At 38.3% G+C, this 25,182-nt stretch overlaps 1 protein-coding gene across 4 annotated transcripts in view; it reads right to left on the minus strand.

The window, feature by feature from the left end:
* Nucleotides 1-23,971, minus strand: part of COL11A1 (collagen type XI alpha 1 chain) — a 159,762-nt gene extending 135,791 nt beyond the window's left edge. For all 4 annotated transcript variants that reach the window (XM_063344364.1, XM_063344362.1, XM_063344363.1 and 1 more), the window contains exons 1-4: nucleotides 23,584-23,971; nucleotides 7,267-7,434; nucleotides 2,918-3,131; nucleotides 286-448 (exon numbers count right to left, since the gene is read on the minus strand). In XM_063344364.1, coding sequence (XP_063200434.1) covers nucleotides 286-448; nucleotides 2,918-3,131; nucleotides 7,267-7,434; nucleotides 23,584-23,698 — 660 coding nt within the window. In that variant the 5' untranslated portion in view covers nucleotides 23,699-23,971. The remainder of the gene's footprint in view (nucleotides 1-285; nucleotides 449-2,917; nucleotides 3,132-7,266; nucleotides 7,435-23,583) is intronic.
* Nucleotides 23,972-25,182: the final 1,211 nt, after the last annotated feature.

A 25,182-nucleotide genomic window follows, 5' to 3' on the forward strand; every position in this document is an offset into this window, starting at 1 on the left:
GGTTAATTCTCCTAAATATCTCAATATTAGGCAGAAAGACAAAAAAAGCTAGCCCCTTCCAGATACAACATAATCTAAAGAACAGAAAAATGCGTCATATCTTCCAACAATAGAGAACACTTCCCTGCTTTACTTCTCTCTTACTTCAGCCTATCCTAACAGGTTCTATAAATCTAAGTTTCTATGTTATACCAGCTTTTGCCCTAAAAATTTGTTCTGATTTGCATTATGCACTTCACTCAACACAAAATCACTCAATTCCATTTGTTCAGTATTGATTTTTACCTCAAAAACTTCTTCATCCAGAATCCTGGTTCCAAAGACAGTGATGCCATTGGTGTCCACAACTGTTTTGTCACTTCTTTCAAGTGGTTTTGTAGTTTTTTTGTTACAATCAACAATCATTGTAACAGTTTTTTTCTCCACACTAATAGCTACTCGATGCCACCTATTAAAAAAAGCAATGCTACTGTAATATAGGTTTTTAAAAATAGGTCATGTTCCTATCAAGAGAATTTATTGCAGACTGTGCACCAATCAAGTCACAGATAAAATTTTAAATACCACTGTTTATTTCCTTTTCATACGTACAGAAATATACACAATGTTTTGTCTATTCACTATATAACTTCTGTCCCTTAGTACAAAGGAATCTGATCCATAACTCGTTGTGAATATCCTATAGAAGACGAAGTTCAAGCTGACTTTCTCTGAAGCTTTACCCAGAGAACATCAGTAAACTCAAATTAGAAGTGAGTGCACTGTTTACTGTTATTGTTCCGTTACTATTCAGTTCAATATCATTTTATTAGATTGAACAACCTGACTGCAGATTTCATTTTTATGAATATGTTTGATTTTCCAAATTACTTAAGGAATTACTTGTGCAAATGTATTTAATCCAGCAGCTAATTCTTTGTTATTTACTTTTTACTATTTGTTCTCTGTGATCAAACACCAAAATCTTGCCATGTTCTTTTGCTTATTTGAATGTATCCCAGAGCTACAGAGTTTTCAAAGATGTACAACAGTTCCAACATAGATGCTTTTCCAGACATATATACTTAAAAATGCTTGCCAATAGTCCCGCAATAATAGCTTCGCCTACATAAATATTCACCAAGAAGTGAATGAAGTGATTCAGAAATCTGACAACTGATTTTATTTTAAAGACATTGGAGAATAAAGTTTTGTACAATTTGCCCAACTGTATTATGTTCTTTATGAGACTTTATTATCATGACAGACCACATTAATTTAGTGAGCCTCTCTGTTATGGCAACTTAAATATCTAAGAGCAAGTGCAAGCCTCTCTGTAATCTAACACGGAGCAAAACATCAAAGAATCTTTGATAGACCAGGGCAAAAAGTGTCTAAGTATGTCATATTAGTGTCTGGTACAAGGAAGGCTGGAATCAAATTATTTTAGTTGGCATTTGTGGCACTAAGGTTGTCTAAATCAGAGAGACAGCTTAGATCATTGTTACAATGAGCCTCTGTATATCAAAAGGAACACCTCGAAGCTAATGGAATCTGACTGCTAAACAGTATCACTGAGCCAAAACTCTAATTCCATGTTTTCTCTGGAATGCGGTTGAACATTATCATTATAAAAGCAAACTGTCCATGCATCCTCAGGCACATTACACTGTTTACACTTTTAAAATATATCTCATTTTGAGATGTAGATTGTTGTCCTAGATCCTTCATAAAATAGCCAAGTCATCAGAAAATTGACAGTCTATCTTTTGAAAGCATGAAAACATAGCTCACTGTGGCTAGGATTGACTCCAGTTGATTTAGAAGTGGTATAGTCTTACTGCAGGAAATTGTACCAAACCGAGCTCATTTTGATTTCTTCATTTTTAACAGTTTCTAAACATTTTGGGTGAAGTTCTGAAACCCATGTCAAAGCCTTCTTATTTAGAGGAAGCCCATGGGGAAAAAAAAAAAAGTTTGCTGCTTTATTTTATCACTCCTGCTAGGGAAATGCATCAGGTTTACATTTCATGGTATAATTCCATTCTCTAGTAATACAAGGACTAGAAGACAACTGCTTTTTTCTTTTTTTATCCTTTATTGCTTTATAAACATATTTCATTATAGCTGAATTTTTGCCCTTCCTTCTCTACCGATTTGTTTTCTTTTGATTTAATATAATTTCATTCTGTGTATCTCTGAAGACTGGGTCTTTCTTCCTGGACTGCAGCACAATGAATAAAAAGCCTTTGAAAGAATGAATGTACATTTACAAGAACTAGAGTGACATTCCCAGAGAATGACTGCTTTTCTACAAAGGGAATTTAGGTAAAAAATTAACTGCATTAATAATGCAATAGGTGTTTGAGATTAATTGTCTTTACTGAGGGAGCAGTGTAAGTCCTTGCAGCACTTCAGATTAGTTGTCCAGTTTATTCTTCCCTGATTTCCTTATATATAGACATCTCAAACTATCTTATTTATCTGCTGTTTTGGTTCAGGATAGGAGAAATTCTATGCTGTCTTGTCAACTTGTCTTCACTCTGCCTATCACCTTCAAATGGACAAGACAACCCTTCTAGTGAGACTATTCCTTGAGTCTTTTTGAAAAGAGAACTTCTATATTGTACAGGAAGAATCTTCACAGGTTTAGCTTTGGTGGGTTTAACTTCTATGACTATTTCTTCACTCTTGATTTATGGAAATGGCAAATAAGAAATGCGGTTTGGCTTTATTTGTATACGTATATGGTATACGCCATTTGAAGCTGGAACTGTATTCTGGTCAGAGGTTCTCCAGTTTTGCACCACAGCAGTCCAACTAGCTGGAAACTGTGTTACTGATTTATTTAAATTTTTAAGAGAACTCTTTGTAAAGACCATAATCACCTATACAGTGCTCTGTGGTGTTATTTTTCATCTTAAAATTTTACACTTACTTGCCATCAGCAATGTTGACTGTTCTGAAAAGAGGATAGTCTTCTGGGGCAGGTTTTCCATTTTGGTCTTCAAACAGGAAGACAGGGGATCTACCAACTTCAACACCTACTTGCTGAATTCCTTGCTCATTGTAGACAGACAGAAGGAAGGACTGGATACCCTTTTTAGGTTTTACTGTCAATAATATTGAAAAATCTTCTGGAAAATCTCCACCTGTAAACAAAGTGATATATATAGGTACAAAGTCAGAAAACATTAAAACATTCTTTAAAGGTTTACATTTTTCTATAAGCCCAGAGGATCCCGCATACAAACTGCTGGATTTTTTTAATTCTCCAAAACGAATCTTCTAATTTAAAAACATGCACTACAATTTCACTCAACAAAATAAGTATCTGTATCACAGCAAATATGTTCCCAGGCACTTTATATCCTTTGATAACCACTTGTTTTGGTTTCTCTCTGACAATATATGAGTCTTTCTAGAATAATATTGTATATAATATTAAAAAAATACGTCTTTTTTTTTTAATAGGAGCTTTAGGCAAATTCAAAGAACATTTAATTTTCATTTATTCCCTGATGCTTTCTCTTTGAAGTAGAGATTATTTATCAATCATTGTTTCAACTTTTACAACTGAAAATAAACAAAATTAAAAGTGGATATAGCTTGTTTATACAGGAAGGATTGAGGTTTGTACTCAGTACTGCTCCGGTTGAATCCAGAGGTAAATCTGCATTTCAGTTAATGTGAAAATCTATTAGGCTTAATACCAAAGAAGTGTAAAACTGAGATTCTAAAATTCAGAATATACATTGGATCCCTGTGGCTTCAGCTGCAATTTACATGCAATAAATACTGGGATTAGAATCTAATCATAATGTTGGCAATGAATATAACCGCAACTGTGTGCATGACAGTGGGTAAAATGCTCTAAAACATTCTAATAATATAATACAATAAGTTTTAATAGAATAATATGTTAAATTTTTGTAATGAATAAAAGTATGTAGGACTTCAACATCGAAAGCTGATTTAGGAATTGCTTCTTCCAATGGAGAACATATAAGATTGTTTCCAAGACAGGTCTTGCGTGAAAACTCCTTCAGGATTCTACAGAGTCTTCCATGAAGATAAGCTACTGATGGCATTAACTCTTTAGTTACAATACGAAAAAAAAAAAAGCATAAAATCTTCACTGCTTTTCAAATGACACACTACTCTCCTATTGTCCGCTGCAATGCTGTTTTATGTGCTTATACCATTTTTTAAACTTTTTTTATAGAAGGTTGATGAAACACTGTAGCAATATAGACCACTTTAGGGCTAGCTTTGACACTTTGATCAAAGCTCAATAAATAGGAACCATTTCATTTAGTCTGGTAAGCCTTTGGTCAAGCTTTTTAATGACAAAGCAAAACTGCTAGTTTACAGATTAAATTAAACTGTACGTTATACCCTTCAATGTCAGAGTAAACAGATGAAAAAAGAAGGGAAAGAAAGAGAAAAGATGACTGTCAACAGAGGACAAAGAAATTGTTTGAAAAGTACTGAACACTTCTCCTGTCCGCACTGTTAATCTGAAAGATACATTGAAAATGCTTAAGGCAAGTGACATTAAATCATCTAGTCCGGGCACGTGCTCTTCAAACAGATAACATCCTATAAAAAAAACCACAACCGGGAGCTTTCTAAGAAAGGTGACTGAAAATGAGTCATGTGCCTCAGTTCAGTAGTTTCCGCTATCACTGCTATGACATAATATTCTCAGATGTTTTATCTTGCACTTACATTGTGTAATTGTAAGTAAATTTCCTCCAAACACAGTTTTGATTGAAAAAGTCAAAAAATGAATGACATTCTAACATGTAAAAATTTATGTATTACTATGTATATATGGTTCTTGGACACACATATGGAATAGTCATCAAAGTCTTCTCAACTACTTTTAAATTTCTTGTTCATTGGTAAGGGTCTAGTTGAACAATAACCAAAAATAACAATAACAACTGGGAAGAAAATTGCCAGAAAAATCTTTGTATATATCTGGGTTGCCATTCCTGTCATTCCTATATACTTTTGTAAAAGATAACTTAGAGAATATAAAAATATTGTACAACAAACATCTAAGTGGTTTTACAATTTTACAATTATATAATGCCTTCCAGTCAGTGAAATCAATGCCTAATATTGGGAGTTGGTAAATATTATTAGACCAATTTTTAAAAGGTGCATATATTTATGCTTTTGCCATCCATAGCTTCCTTTGAACTACAGTACATACTTATACTTTCTGATGAGCTACAGGATAAAAGCAAGCACAGGATGCATTACAACTTGTATTGTTTAGCTAAAACGATGTCTCACAACCCAATTTTGTCTTGGATATCTTCTGTAGTCTTTCCACTACTATAGAGCACTAAGAAAAAGGGACAGGATCACTCAAATATCTTGAAGAATAATCTCTGAAAAAGAAGGCTTTGTTGTGGCGGGGAGAAGATGCCTGTTCTGCAAGATTCAAAAGGAAGTAATTACCATAATCTCCTCCAAAAATTCTTTCTAGGTTCTTTACTGAAGTAGAGGATAGCATAACATTTTCCTGTTTTAAGCAAAGTTTTGTAGTCGCTTCTTTTCACACTGTGAGCGAGCGCTGCTTTTTATTTGTCTCCTGCACACAGAAGTGTTGCAACAGATTGGTAAAAATCAAGCAAACTCATTCCAGTTGTAAAGCAGAAACTGAAAGCATTAATAAGAAGAGTACCTAAATTAAGGCAGTCAAAGGCTATAGAAATTTAGGTGTCAGCCAACAACATGAGGTACTTATTTGTTTTGGCATTCAATAATCACATTAACAGTTATTACTGCAGCTGTCAGATCTCCTCTTTATGCTATGATTTGCTTCATGAATAAGCGCAAGTCAACCCAAACTCTCAGACTTCCAGCTCTAGACTCTTAGGTTTTGATTTAGTAGAAGGTGCTTGTTCTGTTCTAAGCTTTAAAAAATATCAGTGATTCCATGTCAGTTTAATCTTATGGCCAGTTGTATTTGAACACTCATTTAAAGTTTTTTGTTGTACCACTTGGCTTCAGTGACACACATTTTAAAACTCAGAATATGAAGGTGCCAACTTGTTACACTGTGCAACTTGTGCAGTTTTTCAATACAATGCACTATTACTGCATTTTTTAAAAGAAAGAGCAGCCCATATTCTGATAACCTCACTTAGGTGAGGTAGTAATTAATTACACACATAGTCACACTAATATCAGCAAGACATTGTAGACTGTAATGTGCCATTCAGTGTATGATATCTTGAGCTGGATTGCTCTGTTAACTATATGCAACTTAGTTGAGAGGATATATTAAAAACAGAACTGTGTTAAAAATAATATAAATATTATATCTGTAGTGAATTTTGCTTTGATCTTCTTCCATGAATAAAAATGTAAACTGATGAGTTAAGTGAACATGTAAGTTAGGCTTGAACTGTTCCCCATGTTGCTCTGGGAACCCAGTATTACTACAAAATTATGTATGTTTCCCCCTTTTATAGATCTTGGACAATATCTGTATGATTGCTACTTTGAAAGACAAAAGAGAAAGTATTTTTCTTTGCCAACTTCTAATCTGTATGTTTATAGACAGATTTGTTCGAACTTTGCATGATGTATCAAACCAGAAAAATTAATGTTCCCTGATTTTGGTTTTTAATATTCTTATTATCATTTTTCTCAACAGTTTGGGTCAAGTGAGAAGTGACAGCAAAATAATGGAATAAAAGTCTCTCCTCAGCATCCAAAGAATCTTTTCCAAAGTGTGATTATTTAATTTTAGACAAATTTGAGAAAAGATGGAATCACATTACCTGCTATGCACAACTAGCCTTTTTTAGTCCCCCAAATACCCAGATACTCTTAGGTAATTCTTAACAGACGGCACTTCTGGGAACGATTTCGCAATGGCCAACCACAACTCATTTCTACCACTGCAGCATTGCTCCAGGAAGTACTGCTTTTAAATGGACTACTGAAACTGGAGGAAACTTACCCAAGCCACCAAATAAACTTTCCAATCTGATAGCATTATGAAAGAACAGGTAATATGGCTTAAAGGCCAGTTCTGCCAGTGACACAGAATTTGATGAAGAGATTTATAACTGAAGCCAATAAAAACTGATTCATTCAGTGGATAAAGAGTATGTCCTGTCATTCGTATGCTGGCCCAGCTCTAGGGATAACAGAAGTGTTTTGTGGTACTGACGATGGACTACATGCTGTGCTTCGGATACCATAAAAGCACAGGCAGTAAGATAATTTACCGAAGTAAAAGCTTCCTGACACTCTTACCTGGGTAAAGCTGCTTTGTTGGGGCACTCAGCTGTGCAGTTTTTGAAACTCTGTAGGCAACATCCGATCCTTTTGAATCCCTTCTGTTTGTGCAAAATCCTGCTGTTCTTGATACTCCTTCTGGTGAATTGTGAAATTCTAATGCTTTTAGCACATCAACGGGTTCAGCTGACAAAGGCAAAAAAAAAACACAACAAAAAGAATTAGTCTTCTTGCACCTCTACAGTCTGCAGCCTCTAAAAAGGATGTTAATTTCATTGCAAAAGTTCATGTGTAATCACAGCAGTAGCTACATCCTATTTTGATTTATTGCAGATTACTCGTATACCAGATTATTATTTTAACAGGATTATTCATTTTTAACTATATAGGAGTTCATCCCATCCACTGTATTTGTTATGATCAGATTTTCATACTACTTGACTACACACTGACCAAACACAGAGAATCTTGGTGACTGAAACTTACAACAAATTCCTTTAATGAGGGATTTCTAAGAAGTGGAACTGATTTTAAAAGTTTGCACAGAAGTTTCAGAAGCATTCAGCTACTAATAATCTGCTAACAGAACTCATTTTTTGCTAACACTAAATATATTCTGATTATATATGAATGCTTTCTCAGACACAAAGTGACAAGGAAGAAGCTAATCTCATATCTCATCCAGTTAGAGAAAGAAAAATATACCTGCTTTGTCTGCAAGAAGTGAATGGACTGAATCAGTCTTTCATGATTTCCAAGTTAAATTCAAATGGACTTGTTTTGTACTTTAAAGCCCAAGCACAATCAGGTTGCATTTATGCTCAGTGTCTAACAATTTAAAGCTGAAATCCAGAGCAGCTACCACACTGATATTGATACAAAATTATTTTATTACAAAATGATTATTACAAAAATATTAAAAAAAAAGCCCACAACAAAACTTTAATCTACAAAAGTTCACCATAGCAAAACGTCCAAGTCCTGAATGGGCACATACTTCAACAGAGGCAGTGAGAGAACATAATTTGCCTACTGAATATTTTTTCTCTTAGAAAAAAATAAGGTGTTCATTATACTCCCTACAGATCCTGGCTTCACTAATTTATTTTTTGAGTGGAAACAGAATTTCAACAGACTATTTTTTCACTGGGACTATTCTGCAATTTTTATGTTGGCAAACTCATAACCACTTTATCTGTAAAGACAAAGTTTTATATGATTTTCACTGTTAAAGCTGAGAAATGTGTTTGGTAAATCTGACCCCTCTTCATGTCTTTGAACTGCACTGTGGCATTAACTATAGCGAATTTATTCTCTGTTACTATTCATTTTATGTGTCAACCTATATCAACTTAAGGCCCAAAATTCACTGTGTGAGAATAACCAACTATTTGAACAACTTTTTGCAAACAACAAGTGAAAGTGTGTAAAAACACAGGCAAAGTGATATTCTAATCAGAGTCACTGATGGAAATCTCTCTACCTTCTTTTCTTACTATTTGTACAGTTCTAGGCAGTGTTACTATTTTTTTTGTCACTGTAGTATCTCAGAAGTCACTTTAGTGCATTCACTATCAATAACAGATGTGAACAAAGTTAAGTTTAACTGGCACATCCTATTCATGTCCTGGCATTGCCAAATATGAACAACTCAACTTTGTGGTTAAACCTATCTTTGAGTAACACTAAAAGTATATTCTTTAAAAACAAATCTGAGGTTTTCTCAATCAGCCTAGAATGAGCATTAACTTCTTCTGTCTTAAAATATACTCACAAGAAAATGCTTGTGAGCTTCTTTAATTTTTTTCACGTCGTGCAACCTCTCATTTCCTTTTCCATCACATTGTGTTATCAAATATAAGCCCAATAGCCAATCTTTGTTGCAAGCTAATACATTTTGAACGAATGCTGTACTATACATTTGAATTTACTTAAAATCTACATACGCTGCAGATTCAAGAAATTATATTTTAACATTCTCAGAAGAAATGTTTCAATACTGTGCAAATTCTGAAACACTAGTCTTACCTCTCTGTTAAGTACGGACTAAATAATTTTAATGGATATAATGTATTTTCTACAGGTATTGCACACAATTCTAAAGTTATTACCATACTGAAGGAACTTCCACACTTTTTTTTCCTGGTAACTGATGGCTATTTTTGCAGTACCTATAATAATTTGAACCAGTAATGTAGTGTAGAACCAGTCACTGGAAATATTAGTAAAAATTCCAAGTTGCTGTATAAGTCAACCACTGCTACATTCCTTTTTCCTTTGCTCTTTTCGATAATTTGTACCAGATTCTCCATTATTTTTTAGAATAATGGCTGTTCTTTGCCTGGCTGACTGGGAGAGTATTCATCCATAAACAAGATTATTCATTACTCCCCGCTAGTTCTGCTGCTAAAAAAGTTCCAGACAAAAACCAGAATAATAATAGAAGAGAACAATCTTCAAACCAGAAATTCCAAATAATTAGAACAAACATTTTGTTAATAGTCCATAGATGGCATTTATTTCCGCAAACTGTGATTCACAAAATGTAAATAGCAAAAACACCAGTCAGTTTACAAGGACTTCTAGAAATGTAACTTGTCATAGAAATGACAAGTTCTATGAAGTAACTCACGCAAAAAAGGTGATTAGTCTATCTCCTATGATAACATGGCTAACTTACTAAATACTTACAGCTCACAAGTAACAGAAACTGCTTCTCTAATTTATAGAAAAGCCTCCAGCTAGCCAACTCAACCAATAGTTAAAAAGTAAAGAAGTTCCTTAGAAGCCTTTAGATAAACCGGGCAGGAATGTACAAGTTTTAATATGCTGCTTTACAAAAATTTGCTTTTGATAGAAACCTACAAATCATTCAGTCTGTGAAATAAACAGACTGAGTCTGTGCCTCTTCCTCGTAAATGTTTTGCAACATTCTTGTGCACATCATTATTTAACCTGGTCTTGAGTCTAATCAAATTCCCAGATTAGGATGCAACCAATCCTGTATTTCAGCTGAGAGGTAGAAGGCCTGGAAGTCTCCTCACAGCTGTTTTTGCCATCTCCCAGGCAAAAACAGGACTCACTATGTAAAGCACTTCTCTCCTACGCTCCTCCTGTGTCAGGCATAGGGCTACCATATATTGGGGTTTCTGCAGAAATACCCTCTTTTTGTTAGTGGAAATTCTGTCTCGGTGAATTTCAGTAATTTTTTTACATTTTCTGGAACTATGGCACCCTAGTTGGAGCAAGTGTTCAAGTAGCCCTGACCAGGCTGCCATGACACTAGTCTCAAAATTCTTGATGAGCTCACTGTGCATGTTCAGATGATCTGCTTAAGGCCTCTACAGAAAGCACCAGACGCAGTTGCTCTCAATATGCCACAGAGCACACACATCGAGGAATCCAGTCAAAAACAAACAGCTCTTGAAAAACAGCAGTACTTAGATCCTAACTAGTTAGAGGTAACCTGTTTGAAGTATAAAGGACAATGAGAAGTCCTCGCACAGCCAACACTGGCCTGCTTAGAAGACGAGGGTAGAGAGGTAGGAAGACAACTCAGAGAGTCGGGGTAGAGCATAGCCTGGAAGCTATCAGCTGAAAGTGTGGCTTCTCTCTGCCAGTTCCTGTAGGTTCTGCAGTGCTCAGTGTCACTGTATCCTGGGAGCTTTAGCTCTTTGTGAAAACTGCCTCTTCTCTACCATTCTGCTCCCAGTTTCTGGGAATGATAAGAAATAGCCAGAAACAGCACCAGTGCCAAGGCCATGCAGTTTGCCTGTTTGCATGGTCCACAAATTAAGATTACAGCTTGTATTTATATGGGGAAACATTAATGTAACCCATAACTGGCAGATCGGGTCTCTCACAAGAACTTCCTTGCAGTGCATAAAGCAGCTTTCCTAAATGATTTTATCTTCTAGTCTAATTTCCTTGGATAGTTTTCTCATAAGAGAAGAAAACTGCAAATTAATGATACATGATGTAATGCTTTTGCATCCTTCCAATTTGGTGCTAAGATTTAATATGGCAAAGAAATAACCAACAAAGAAGCATCATGCAAACAGCTCTGTTCATCAGTTCTTGGGGTGCAGTAAATTCTCCTTATGAAACTCAGACATCAGCTTTGAAAACTCAACTCTGTTTGCTATGGCAAATTTGAAAAAGACAAGATCCAGACCCTGAAAGTGGGTCCCTTTATGCAAATGTTTCTGGCCACACTGCACTGCTGCTTGAAGGCCACCTCCTGCAGGCAAGCCAGACGAAGCCACAAGATAACCCTTTGGAAAGAAGCCTGTGTTCATCAGGGCAAGCCCGCATTTTTCAGAGTAAACTCAGGAGTCCCGAGTTTCAGACCACAATCAAAAGCAAGTTTCCACTATGCTACTTTTCCACTGATAGAGAACCAACTAGAGGAGGATCATTCTTCTCAGTAAATACTACAGTGCAAAGTTCAACAGTGTTTGTCCCTGATTCAAAACAGTTCAGAGAGACATGTGCAACTTTCACTGCCACTAATAGGCTATACAGTAGTAGCCAGAGGAGAAGTGTTTAAAAGTGCTGGGATTTCTGGAATGGCAAAGGAGAGTTCTTCAAAAATCCCTTTTTAGAAGACAGAATTGCATGAGATGGGAACCCGAGTGCCCTAGTGTCTTTAAAGATACCAAACTGTTAATCATTTAGCTCCAGCATAAGTTCCTGGCTTTCAAAAATAAAGAAGGTAAAGTAAAAAAAAAAATATTAGGGGTGTAACATCTCAAGATCTGACATAATTTGTTACTTGCAATATTTAAAATTGTAGAGCCAAATTCTGGTCTGCATTACTGTGGTATGACTGAAGTCATCCATTCACTCAATGAGCTTTCCATATTTATAGTGATATGGATAACAACATTTGGTCCAGAGCATTTAATACAAAATATAACTCCAAAGCCATATTTAATCTTCCTTGCCTTCCCTTTAGATTTCTTCCATAGGAACTAAACAGGAAGCTTACAGGAAAAAAAAAAAGACAGATCACAGAAATATAAAATCTTCCACACTACTTTAAATGGTACTAAAATATACATAAAATCATGCTAACTAAAAAGGAGAAAGAAAAAAAACAACCTTCAGTCAGCATATCTCTGCTGGAAATTAAAAGGATTCAGTGGATTTAAGTAGTTGTAAACTGGATGCTAGACCACACTTTTACACTGCCAGGTCAGGAGAGAATGTCAGGAGTGAATTACATGAGGGAAACTTCATGTGTTTTCTGCTTGTGTGGAGAGGATGAAAACGCATATAAAAACTGACTTCCAATTTTGGTTAGCATTTTCAAGCCTAGACTTCCTATATATACAATTATACATTTATTTTAAAGGCCATGACAATGAATTCATTAATTAAAGACTTTTCAATGAATGAATAATTACATATTTTTAAAATATAATGCAATTATAGATGGAAAAATAACTTCTGTGAAAATCTAGACTGTATTTTGATCATAAATTCACAGTTAAAAATATTATAGCTTTCATTTAATTCCACAATCCCAAAATTAAAATAAAATCTGTGATATATCATTCCTATCAATACTGATATCGATACTACAATATGGATCAAATTCTGTTGCCTTTACATTGCATTATACCTAACAAGTCCTGTCATTGTTCAATGTGATTTATTCTGGTGTTAAATAGAAACTGGTGAAAACAGCAGATTCATTTCTCATATGTTATAATGTCATAAATATAAACAGCACTTATTACACAAGATGAGAGGACTTGCTTCCTTCACTTTGACTTCTTGATATGTTTGATGTACGCTTTTTTACAGTTTTCTAGCTACTGACCAACTGCAGTGATGATCCAAAGCCAAAAGAAGTTCTCCATGTAGGCTTACTCAAATAGCATAGATTTACTCAAATCAATCTAGTGAGTGACATTAATGTAAATGCTAGGTGTGTAAATGTTAGGCCATTAATACACAGTGAAAATAGAGCTGTATTTTTTTGTGTAAGTAGAACGTTCTGTCCTGTATCACTCTAAGCAGCTAATGTGTATGTGTCAATAAATTTACACTTAAGCATATGAAACACTTGAATTCCTTTTTCTTAGCATACATGTCAGCTTCCACTCATAGTATCTTACTAGTAATTTAAGTCTGTTGCTGTCACAAACCAACTGAAAAATTCTGTGTCAGATTCATTTCATTGATAGAAAATGACCTGGACACTCTATTACTTGAATTTTTTTTTATTTGCAGAAGAAAAAATTTGCACATACTTGTAAGTGCTTCCTCAGAAATTCTTTTTGACATATATAGGCGAATTGGTTATCAGACAGGTTTCTAAGCATCCTTTCCTACATAAAACTGTATTGAGAAGCAACTTACGGGTCAATTCCATGAGTGGCTGCAGTTCCCCACTATTGCGGATCTTACTCAGTATTTCATGTCCTACTTGGATGTTAAGAGGTCAAACATCTAGAGTGATCTTATACAGATGCATGCAGCGGTCCTCAGTAGATTTGGAATACATGCAGTTTGAAAAGATATTATTCATTCAAATGAGAGTTCTTTTGAGTGAGTTTGATTATTGCCTAAGAGATAACCAAGGAAGTCAGAATGGACAACTGTCCTTCTTGTCTAGAATGTCCCACACCTTGAGTTTTCTTCTATTCGACACAGAACATGCTGCAAGCTACTTAGAAGCTGCAGTGGGAAAGGCATATAGCCCTGAACCTTTTTAGATAGGCTATACCAAACTTGACAACTGTTCTCTTTCTATACCTGTACAGTAAAGCAATTTTAGCTGCAGTTAAAGTTGCTGGTGACTAAGGACCAAACAGGTCAAGACAGACTTTTGTTGAAGACAGGGTACACAGAGGAAGCAATCGTCTGCATTTTCCGAAGGAAGGACTTTGCTGTCAGTCCTCAAAGTGAAACTCTCCAGGACCGAAAGGAAAGTGACTGTGGTGGCAACTTCTGGATACAAAATTCATTCCCATAAGAAACTGTTGAGGGGATGACTCGTTGAGACTAAAATATTTTTCTTTCTGTTCAAATGCCTAATAAAGCATTGAAGTTAAAATCCTATTATATTTAGATTTTAGATTTAGTCTGGTAACTTCTGGGTCTTAGTCTCTTAATTTTATGAGAGAGCTCAGGCACAATGGTCCTTCCCTATTTTAAGGCTATGTTCACCTACATAATTTACACGATATTCCCAGATTGCATGCTGGGGGACATACCTTAAATGCAAATAATAAAAAAACTCAAGGGGAAAAAAAGAGCCAGTATTCTTTACTTTACAGATATACCTTAGCAAACTGAGTGTGCAACGGTTTGCTATACTGTTAATAACTTTGGTAACTGTGACTTTTCCTTTTTTTCAGATATAATAAACAGTAATTTTTAATAAACAGTTTTATATATTTTTCAGATACAACAGCTAACTTCTTGAGTTATCTTAATTCTTCAGCAATGCCTTTCTTTTGATTAATGTGAAAGTGACAATTTATCAGTGATGACTCCACAAATAGCTTGCAGGAGTTACAATCAATAACTTGTAATTGGTGAGGTGCAACCCTGAAATAAAAAAGAGCTTAATTTGCCCCAGTAAAAAGAATTATCTGAGAAATTTAGGAAGACTAATGTTTCTAAATTACTATTATTTTCCTTCATATTTTTCCATGGAAATATGTTGCATTCTGCCAGTAATCTGTTCCAATGGAACCACCGCAAAACTAAAACTTAAGAGTGTTGAAACACAAATCTTAAATTCTAAATGGAGTGGTTTTTTTAAAGTTTAGTCCAGTTTTATTTCACTGTGACAGATCATTTAAAGAGTAGAAGCTATTATAGCCTGGTAGGCTAAAATATGCGCATTTGGTGGGAACAGATGAAGGGACTCCTTATATTTGTGGACAAGACTCAAAAATAGGCTACCTATGGTTAGATTTCTAGGTATTTATTTAGGAACTTAAATAGAAGGTACTGGCTGCTCCACAGGGTTTTTTTGAAACTATGTTACCTATTAAAGGCATAATAGACTACAGTTATTTAGTTTCTTTACTTTTCTTAAAATTTTGAATCTTCGTAACTGTAAGTGCTCATTCTAAGCACTCTCCATGTATTCTATAGATGGGTAAAGATAACTACTATGATGAAGGTTTCTAACTGACACTCATTAGATGACGTAAGGCTTAATGTATGTAAGAGGCAAAAATATTTTCATGAAGAACTCATATGAAGGGGTAGCTAGTCTTCAGTTTCTGCTGTTGACCTCTAAGAACAGTGCTGTCAAGCCAGAAAAAGGGAGAAAAGGCTTTCCGTTAAAAACAGTCTTAAATACAGATTGTGTGAAAGTTCTTCTACATAGGTTTATTTTAGCTACCATTTGTCAAGCTGTTTCAGCAGTTCTCCTACTGTGAAACCTGATAACTTTTTCCCTCCATGCATTCCTTCTCCCAAATTATTAGTCCAGTTTCTGATTCTATGAACAATTAGCAAGCAGTTTAGCTTACTAGCTAGACTTAAGCTTGCTAGGGCAGGAAGAGTGATAAATGCTGACACTTTGCCAAATTATCAATAAGGAAGTCTTTACTAGCAGTGTTAGAATCTGGATTTGTTAAACTGTTAGTTTGTTGACCTTTAGGACACAGTACAAGACCCAACTATCGCTAGGAATCTGTGATATTTCTAATGTGGTAAGAATATTTTTGTTCATATTTTTACCCTTATGCACTTTAACTTATTGTGGGCTGGTATGATGTGTATCTTTTAAAAACAGAAATACATATAATGATTATTATCTGTATTTATTAATTTACTGTGTTCTTCATCTGTTAAGAATTAATACAGGAATAAACATCCAAGAGCAGGAATTCAAAATGCTTCACTGAGCTTCCCTGTTCTTAGAAAGGACTCTATGTTTGGGCAGTGGTAGGTTAATGATTGGACTCAATGATCTTAAAGGTCCTTTCCAACTTAAGATGATTCTATTACCTTCCCACTTCAGGCTCTAGTCTCTGTATCCCACACAATGACTCCCTGCAGTTCTGCCACAGGTGTCTAAGTACCAGGAAAGGATCAGATGCTTTTCTGTCCTTAGCATTTCCTACTGGCTAGCTCTGGGCAGATCTGCTCTTCCCTGAGGCTTTTGGGATTGGCAGTCTGAGAATCGCCTGCCTCCCAGCTCTCTACTGAGAGCCCAGACATGTAACAGAAGGCTGTTCTGCGAGCAAGCATCAGAAGCATTGGTTCTGCAGTGTCCTTTGTGAAGGTTCCTATACTTTTCATAGTTGTTAACCAAAGGACTTTACAGAACTGGATAATATGAACTCTGTTTTGTGGGCTGCAGAACTGAGTTACAGAGCATCTTCCAGGTAAAAAAATGAAACCAATGAAGCTGACTAAAGTAATTACATAGTGCTGCTGGAAATCAAGCTGTTTTATTCTAGGTACCTAAATATAAATTTATGAGATTAGCTGAATATATATTGCCCATGTATATATTTCTAGAAACATACTTCACGTTTGTTTTACCTGTTAAAAACTTTCCTATGTGTTAGCTTTTAGAATAATTATGTAATTGGTATCTTGGCTGGTGACATTTTAAGGAGTTATTGCAGTGCTTTCATATTTAATGATTACAAGAACTAGAGATTATCCAGATGCGTACAGGAATGCTTTAAATGACCTGTGATTGACTATTTCATCTACGGAGGGCTTGTGTGAAACTGCTCTGAACTGGCTACTTCTGTCTCCACACCAGCTATTTGGAAATTTTTCACTGACTTCCTATGCTGCAAAATCTACTAAATGCATGGGGGTATCTCAAAGACAATAAAAATAGTCTATGCATATATGGGACGTATTTTTGATACTCACCAACTACTAACCATATCTCTTTATAAAGACCAATCTCTAACACTCATACAGTAAAAAACAAACACCAAAAAACCACTTAAATCCCATATTGAAACCAGTGGAAAACTTGCCTATCTACAGCTACACACTCAGATCGTTAATAAGGTTAGCTTGCAGGCTTATTTATTTACTGGAAATATTCAGCAAAAAATAAGAATAGTTCTTTCTGGGTTTTGTTATGTTGCACAATTCTGGCATGTAACCTTGATTTTCTACTGACATTTCATTATTTTTTTTTCTATATTTTGCCACAAATTGTGACTTTTTTATTACTTAAAACTTTCTTTGAGACTAGATAGGTTGTACTTTTATCACTTGCTCATCAACATTGACTACAATCAAGCACTAAAGACCTGATCCTGATTCCATAAAATGTTTCACTTGTTACCCACAAAAGATGGGGCTAGTTCATCATCTGGTGCAGACCTGTAATGATCCATCAGCTTACAATATTTTAACGTTTGTATCAATACCTCTGTAAAGTTATTCCTATTTTACACCACAGCAGATTATATCAGAACTGCAGCCCAAGAATCTAACTATGTTGAGGCCTCTGCTACGGATTCAAAAAGTTATTTTTGTACAGTGGAGACAGTACTTCCAACTGTGAAAATCAGCAAAACGAGTATTAAATTCTTGGAGCATCCTGTTTCTCCTACCATATAAAAAAAAGACACAGTCTAAAAAGGGTCACTGCTACAGGAAGAGACAAGGTGTTCCCTCGGCGACTAAACATAAAAGAAACTGAGCCCACTTAAAAGCTTTGTTGATCAAGGTATTTATTCCAAATAGACTTCAAAAGTATCTTCTAATAAATGGGAGCTTTCAAATGTGGAACATTTGCACATTTTTCAGCTATAAGCATAGGAAAAAAGCAAAACACAGCTAAGGACAAGATTTACAAATGGTGTCATTTAAAGTAACCCTATTTAATTTGATAGAGAAACAACTAAATGATTTTTTAAAATCATACAGCTAAAAGCTTTCACCATACTCTCACTGATGCCAAAGATATTATCTCCCTTTTGAGACCAATGCAAGGAAATCAGACCCAATTCTGTATTCTACTGATATTAGCAGGAATTCTGCTTAAGCAGACAGCAAGGTTGTAAAACCTTTAATTTTATTTTTTTTAAAAACTATGAATGCTTGATAACCTATCAGATTACTATGATAATTCAAGCAAATATACAGGTAAGGGACAGATTAGGTAAAATTTAGGCTAAAGTAATACTTTAATGATGTGACCGTATTTTGACTCATAACTAAGTTAATTCATGTTATAGACAAAGCTTAGCTGCCAGTGACATTATTCATAGCATGATCAGGATCCGTGGTTTTTTAATTGTATTTTATAATACATCTTTCAGTTTGCTTTGCAGCAAACTTTTCTTCCATATAATATCAGCTCTGCCAAAAGACTTCTATTTCACATACTGTATGCATTAACACTTTGACATACAGTGAAGTCCCAGACCTAGAATTTTCAAAGGTTTTTACAACCCCTTATGTGTGATAATGTGCTAAAAAGAATTTAAGTTCTGCCAGATTCTACTACTATTGTAATAACAGGGTCAACAATTAATCCTTACATTTACAGTCTTTAAACTTGGTATTTAATACTGAGTAGTACAGTTATAAGCCCTTGCAACAGGCATGTGTGTTCACCTAATTCCTTTTAAATCACTGCTCTCTATTGTGTCCATCCAGAGGGCAAATCTTTATCACTGCGTGAGATTTCACATTCTTAGAACATTAGAGATTTCTCCCAAGCTCTGCTTAATTTATTCTCCCCCTATTATCAACAAATACTCAGAACAACGATAAATTAACCAATGCTGGGAGGATTTCTTCTGAAAAGAAGCAGAGAGCTCGACAGAGAAAAGAAAAGCAACTTCTTAATCTTGCTGGCAGATGGAAACCCTACTGTTCACCACTGTACAAAACAAATCCGGGAGAGACATAATTGCTCCAGTGTGTTTTAGGTATAACTTCACTTCAGTAGCAATGTCATGGCTCTTTTATTATGCTGCAACCTTGTTAGAATTAAGGGCCCTATTTGGAAGAGACCAAGTAACTTTGGGCATGACAATTGTAAAACTGAGTCGGACAACTCCTTTCCTACATTTTACAACTGCTACAGACACCATCTTTACCAACAATAGTTTTGTTGTTTTCTGGTTTGTGTTTTTTTGTGTTTTTTTTTTTTAATAATGAGAAAACACCATAGCACCAGGAAAGATTTTATATCAAAGATTATTTTTTCTAGTAACATTCCAATAATAGGTGCTAGGCACAGAGATTATTTCAATCCAAAAACACTGAGTATTTGTAGGTATTCTATATGTATTTACATACAGTTACATTTGTTACAATAGACATAAAACTTAATTTGAGAAACTTATTTTCTGCAGAGCTAGTAAAAAAGACATAGTTTCCTGCTGCCTGAATAGTCCTTTCTGGAATCCTTGTGAAGTTTCCTTCTAAATTAAATGCAAAGATTCACGCTCTAGAGAATCTACAACACATACCAGTCATTTTTCTGTGTCAGATAGTCTGCTGCTGAAGTTGAAATAATTATTTTACCTTAGAAGCAATTTAAAAAATTTAAATTATATAGCAAAACAGACATATACATGCAGGTCTCTCTTGCACTATACTGGGGAGACTGGACCATTTCACCTGCTGATCCCTGGGACTCAGAAAAACTTCAGCTAAGACCACTAGCTGAATCTAGTGAAATCAGCCTTTGACTTAATAACTTTTGCTCACTTTGTGAATGTTTATCTGAGAGACCCCTGTACATTCTCTCTTTCTGAAGGTTAACGGCATTTTGTTAAACTAAAGTTAACACATAAGATTATTTCACTGCAAAAAAAAGGAACAATGTAAATATTTATATTCTTTTTCAACCTTAGAAGTGAATTGATCAGTTAAATACCAGAAGTGCTTTACATCACGAACAGTTCTGAGAAAAGATTCATACTTTTCTAGCTCAAAACACCTTTTTGTACAGGTTTAGACTAGGCAGATACATTAAAGAGTTTTCATTCAAGAAACAGATCCATATCTTCCCGGTGTAACTTACTAAGAAATTACAAATAAGTAACAGTGTGAAGTGTGCATCCACAAAGAAAACTTTCCTTTTGTTAGTGGGCCCAGTTCTGCATTCCTTCTGCACCTAGAACTCCCACTAGTTTCCAAGCCTATCTGGGGGAAGCACAAGGAACCTTTGTATTTCCTAAGATGACTGTAAAAGGTATCTATTTTATATTAGAGACAAATCTGCTTGTCACTTACACAGGAAGGCCAAAGTGTATTTTCTATATATAGCTTTATAGCCTCATTTTCAGTAAGGATTCTGAAATCTTTTTGCACTCTGATTAAAAGCTGGATTCCCATTTGCTTCAAAAAGCTTATAAATAATAAAAACACTGATTTTTCATTTCTTATGCATGAAATTCAAATCAGCATCACAATAGTGCATTGATGCCAGGCCCTTACAAAAAATTTATAGTGTTGAAGCCATGCCATTTCAACTAAATGAGTTTATTCATTCCAAACACATTACCAACAGATTTAGTATTAAAGGTGAGGAAGGGGAAAGGAAATCAAAGGATGTCTTTTAAAATACTGAATTTTGTTTACTTTAGACAAGTCATAAAGCAAAAATATTTTCTAAAAAGAGCTGCTTAAGAGCTGGTGGGCACTGAGCTGACCAAATATGAGTCACTACTTTTCCCATTCAGTTGCTTCTCACTTCTGTAACTTTTTTTGTCTACAGAAGACATAACTCAAGAGCCCAGTCAGATCTTCACACCCCCTCTCTTGGTACTATGAAAGACACCTCATACTTCTCTTTCTTTTTTGTGTTAAATAAAGAAACTTGAAAAAAAGTCAAGAATTTTAAGAATCTTTTGAGGTTGCTCTACATGGAATGGATTCTGTTGTCTTAAAAAGAAGTCAGTGCTATATGATTAACACTATATGAATACACCATGTAATTTTCTTCATGTAGGGATACTTTATGAAAAGACAATTGAAGAATATAGGACTTAAGTTAACAGAGGACGATGATTCATACTTTATCCAGCATTTTCATTTAGTCATATTTTTTACCTGCTGTAGTATGCTATTTTATTTTATTCCTTGGTATTTTTCCTCTCCTACTTTCAAATACGAATCCTTATGTCCTTTTTTATCCTTTAACTACTTTAAATAAGATTAGAATACCTAAAAGATGATTCAGAAGTATCTCCCTTGTACTCCATTAGGAAAATTAGGTCAAATTCTACTCCCTCTGTAGTCAATGGAAAAACTCTACTGACTTCAATAGCAGATCAAGCCCTAAACACACAGCTCCCTGTAGTTTCTCAGCAAATGGCATACTGTATTTCAGAAAAGTTCAATAACTAAGTTCTTTTCATAATGCTTCTACAAAAACGAGAAGCCTGTAGTTTTGTTTCTGAAACGTCCTTTATACAGAATACTAGAGGAAAATATTTTTCATATAGCTTTTTAATTTTTAATAGAATTTCCAGAAACAAATTAGTCTGCCTAATGTTGCTGAATATATTTCAGTAAGTACCAGATAACTTCTATTGATTTTTCCTGGGCTGCTTGGGTTTAGATTTTCTTTTAACTTTTAATTAGCATCCAACCCATTATGTAAAGATAATCTACGCAAATCTTTCTTAATTAAGTTGGTTCTACTGTGAATGGTCACATGAAAAGTGGCATAAGATATCCATCATGCCTGTGCGGACAGTATCGCTTCTTGAAGAAATTTAGTTTCGACATAGTAATGAGGAGCTGAATCCTTGAAGCTCGGAGAGGTTAATTCACCCTGGGTGTGTAACTCCACTGGAATCGGTGGAATTGCAATATGGATGAAATTTGACCCCTTCCAATGCCTGTCAGAAATGGGGCCAGCAGGGGGCAGAAGCCCTGATTGATCTGACACCGTCAAGGTTGTGCCCAGGTATAAAGGGCTTGAATGGAAACTGATCACCGTACTGTGCTCCCTCTAGGACGCCTGTTGATTCAGAAAGAGGGAATTCAGATCGAGAAATACCTCGTTAAAATAATAAATGCATAAAAATTAAACCTTTCTCTTCGGAGAGTTAAGCCCCTTCATGGATGTCAGACTCACAGAATAATAAAAAATTAATCCCAGGCAGACTGGCCCCCAGATGCGCCTGTGGGCACCGGTGGGAGGTAGAGAGGGATGGAGGAAGAGGCAGCATTTCCACCCCCGGTAGGACAGGAAAGCGCTCCCGCCATCGGAGATTATACACTGCAGCTCCTCGAACGTGCCAGCACATCTCAAAAAGCCGGAGCGCCCCGGTGGCGCCCAGACGGGGCGGCGCGGCGGGCGGCCGAGGGCTGAGCCGTGCCGGGGAGCGGTGCGGAGAGGTGCGGGGGGGACGAGAGGGGTGGTGCGGGAGGGGGCGGACACGACACGGGACACGGGACGACACAGCGATTTCTTTCTGCTGAAGCTGCCGCGTCTTGTTCCCACTGCAAGTCCCCCGCGGGCTGCACCCTGCCCACCAGCTCCACGGACACCTAAGGGACCACTCGACACCCCCGGGGAGGCTGCAAAGAGTGAGGGAGGCTGGGGACGGCGCTACGGCGCTGACACCGCCCTTGTGGAGCCCGGCGACCGTCAGGCCGAGCCCCCCGAGCCCCCCCCCCAGGGCATCTGCGGGGCTGGCGCTGCCTACACCACCTGCGGGGCGCCGCTGCGGCCGGGAGCTGCTCTCCTCAGCGTCTGGCAAAGGGCCCCTTCACATATATTTTCTCCTCCCCTCGCGTCCTGGAAAACTTTTTGCCCACTGAAATCCTTTGCAAAGGGAAAAATAAAAAAAAGAAAGCGGAGAATGGAGAAAAATCAGAGCAGAGAGCCTCCATCCCCCAACTTTCCCTTGCCTCACCCCTCCGAGGAGAAGGCAGATACTTGTTGCTCCATTTCAGCCCCAACTTGGTGAACTTGAGCAGAGTAACGATTCTGTAAATTCAACAAAACTGAAAATCGTACACGCACTCCACATAACTGAGTTTAGTGCTGGAAGAGAAGTCACGCTGTTCAACAAGTATTTCTTTCATCTTCCCACCCCGCCAGTTGCATACTCTTTACTGCCTTAAAACCACATCCAAAGTTAAAGGCTGAAGCTAACGGGAGCCATCCCTCCGCGGCACCTGGGAGGGACGTCCCCTGCCCGCGCTGCCGGGGGCTCCCGGCGGGTCTCCGCGCCCCAAGCCGGACCCAAGTGCCTTCGTGCCCTCTCGCCTCCCCAGCATCGGGAGCCGCTCTGACAGGTTTCTTCTGAAACGCGGCCCCGGGCCGTGCCGAGTCCTTCTCCCCGACGGGGCGGGGGAGTGGGGGGAGAGGCGCCTGGACTCCCCGGCTCCCCTTTGCTTTCTTACCTCCTCTGACCTCTGCAGCCCGGAGAAGGATGGCGAAGGTGATGAGCACGGTTACAGCCGAGTCCCAGGGCCACCTTCTCGTTTTCCACCTTATGGACCATCTCTGCATCTCCATGCTGGGCACCCACAAGTGTGAATTAAACCCGGGCGCCTTCAGTTTATACCAGCTCCGTCCTTTCCACTATATTCCCAGAGATGATTTCTCCTATAGAGCCATACGTGATATACCAAGAGGGGTTTTCTCTCTCTCTCACCCCACCTCCCTCTTTGCTCGGCCTTGCGCAGGCCCCTCCGACCCGTCCTCCCCAGTGCCCTGCCTTCAGACTGAAGGGAGATGAGGGGCTTTAATCAAAATGCAAAGAGCGCCGCATCCCCCTAAAGGCTTCATCCCGTCAGAGGGCTGGGCGAGAGGCTCCCAGGGCCACCCCTGGAGCCCAACTGACAAGCCAGCCGCCGGGCGGAGGCCAATCGCGCGGCTCCCCCGGCCGCCCACAGCACCGCCCTTCGCCTCGGCGGCGGCACACCGTCCGCTCCACGGCCGCCAGCAGCCCGCGGCGCCGCCTGCCCTCGGGACGGGGGAGAGGGGCCGTCCCGAAGGCGCTTGGGGAACGGGGCACGGCGGGGCGGGAGCGAGCCGGGGGACGCCGCCGGGGTGTCCCAACACGGGGCTACCGCTGCCCCCCCGCCCGCCCCACCGCCGCGCCGCGGGCCCCGCGCGTCCGGAGCATGCGCAGTGCTGGCCGCGCCGGCCGCGGCTCCCCTCGGAGCGGAGGGGCGGGCGGCGCGGAAGGGGGATGCGTTGGGGGGAGCGGGAGGAGTGGACAGCGGGGCGACACTGGGGACAAGCGGAAAGCAGGGGGAGGGGGACGCCGGTTGGGGAGGGAACGGGGAGGAGGGGGGGTGTTTGAGGGGAGAGATGTGCGTGAGAGGAGCCGGGGCGCTGAGGTACAGGCCTGCTGCGGTGCCCTTGGGGCACCCCGAAAGTGTGGCTCCTGGCGTTGGTGCGGCGCCAGGCCCGGGCCCGGCCGCCCGAACCCCCTCAACCCCCCGTCCCGGCTCCCAGGCGCAACTTGGAGCGTGCCTTGGGGGACACAGCCTTGGGGGACCGCCGGGGACTTCGCTTTAAGGACGCTGTGAGAAAGGAGGGAGCGGGGTGATGAAGGAAAAGCCCGCCACCACGGAGCCGTTCCCAGCCTCCGCCTCGCCACACCATGGCCATGGGGGAGCGAGGTTTCACAGCTCCTCCCCGAGAGACCTGCCCGTCTCGCTCCTGTCCTGCTGCCCACCGGCAGCAGTCGGTGACCGGCACCCACCTGTAGGTAGCGGACACCTGGCACAGTTGAGTGGTGCAGCAGGTCCGGTCGAGACCTTCCCGAGGGATCGGGTGCTGCCCCGGCTCCTCTGCGAAATGAGAGAAAACGATGGTCACGTCTTAGTAGAAGCGTACATCAAATTTTTAAAATTTGCCTTCATTGAGATCTTTCTACTTTTAACGCCTTATAGCAGTTAATAAGCATACGCTTTATCCACAATATACATGTTGCTTTTATATGTCAAATTAAATTTCAGAAGTATATTATCCTTTCCTACAATATCTTA

This window comes from Chroicocephalus ridibundus, chromosome 8 (assembly GCF_963924245.1).
Source record: "Chroicocephalus ridibundus chromosome 8, bChrRid1.1, whole genome shotgun sequence".
Taxonomy (NCBI): Eukaryota; Metazoa; Chordata; class Aves; order Charadriiformes; family Laridae; genus Chroicocephalus; species Chroicocephalus ridibundus.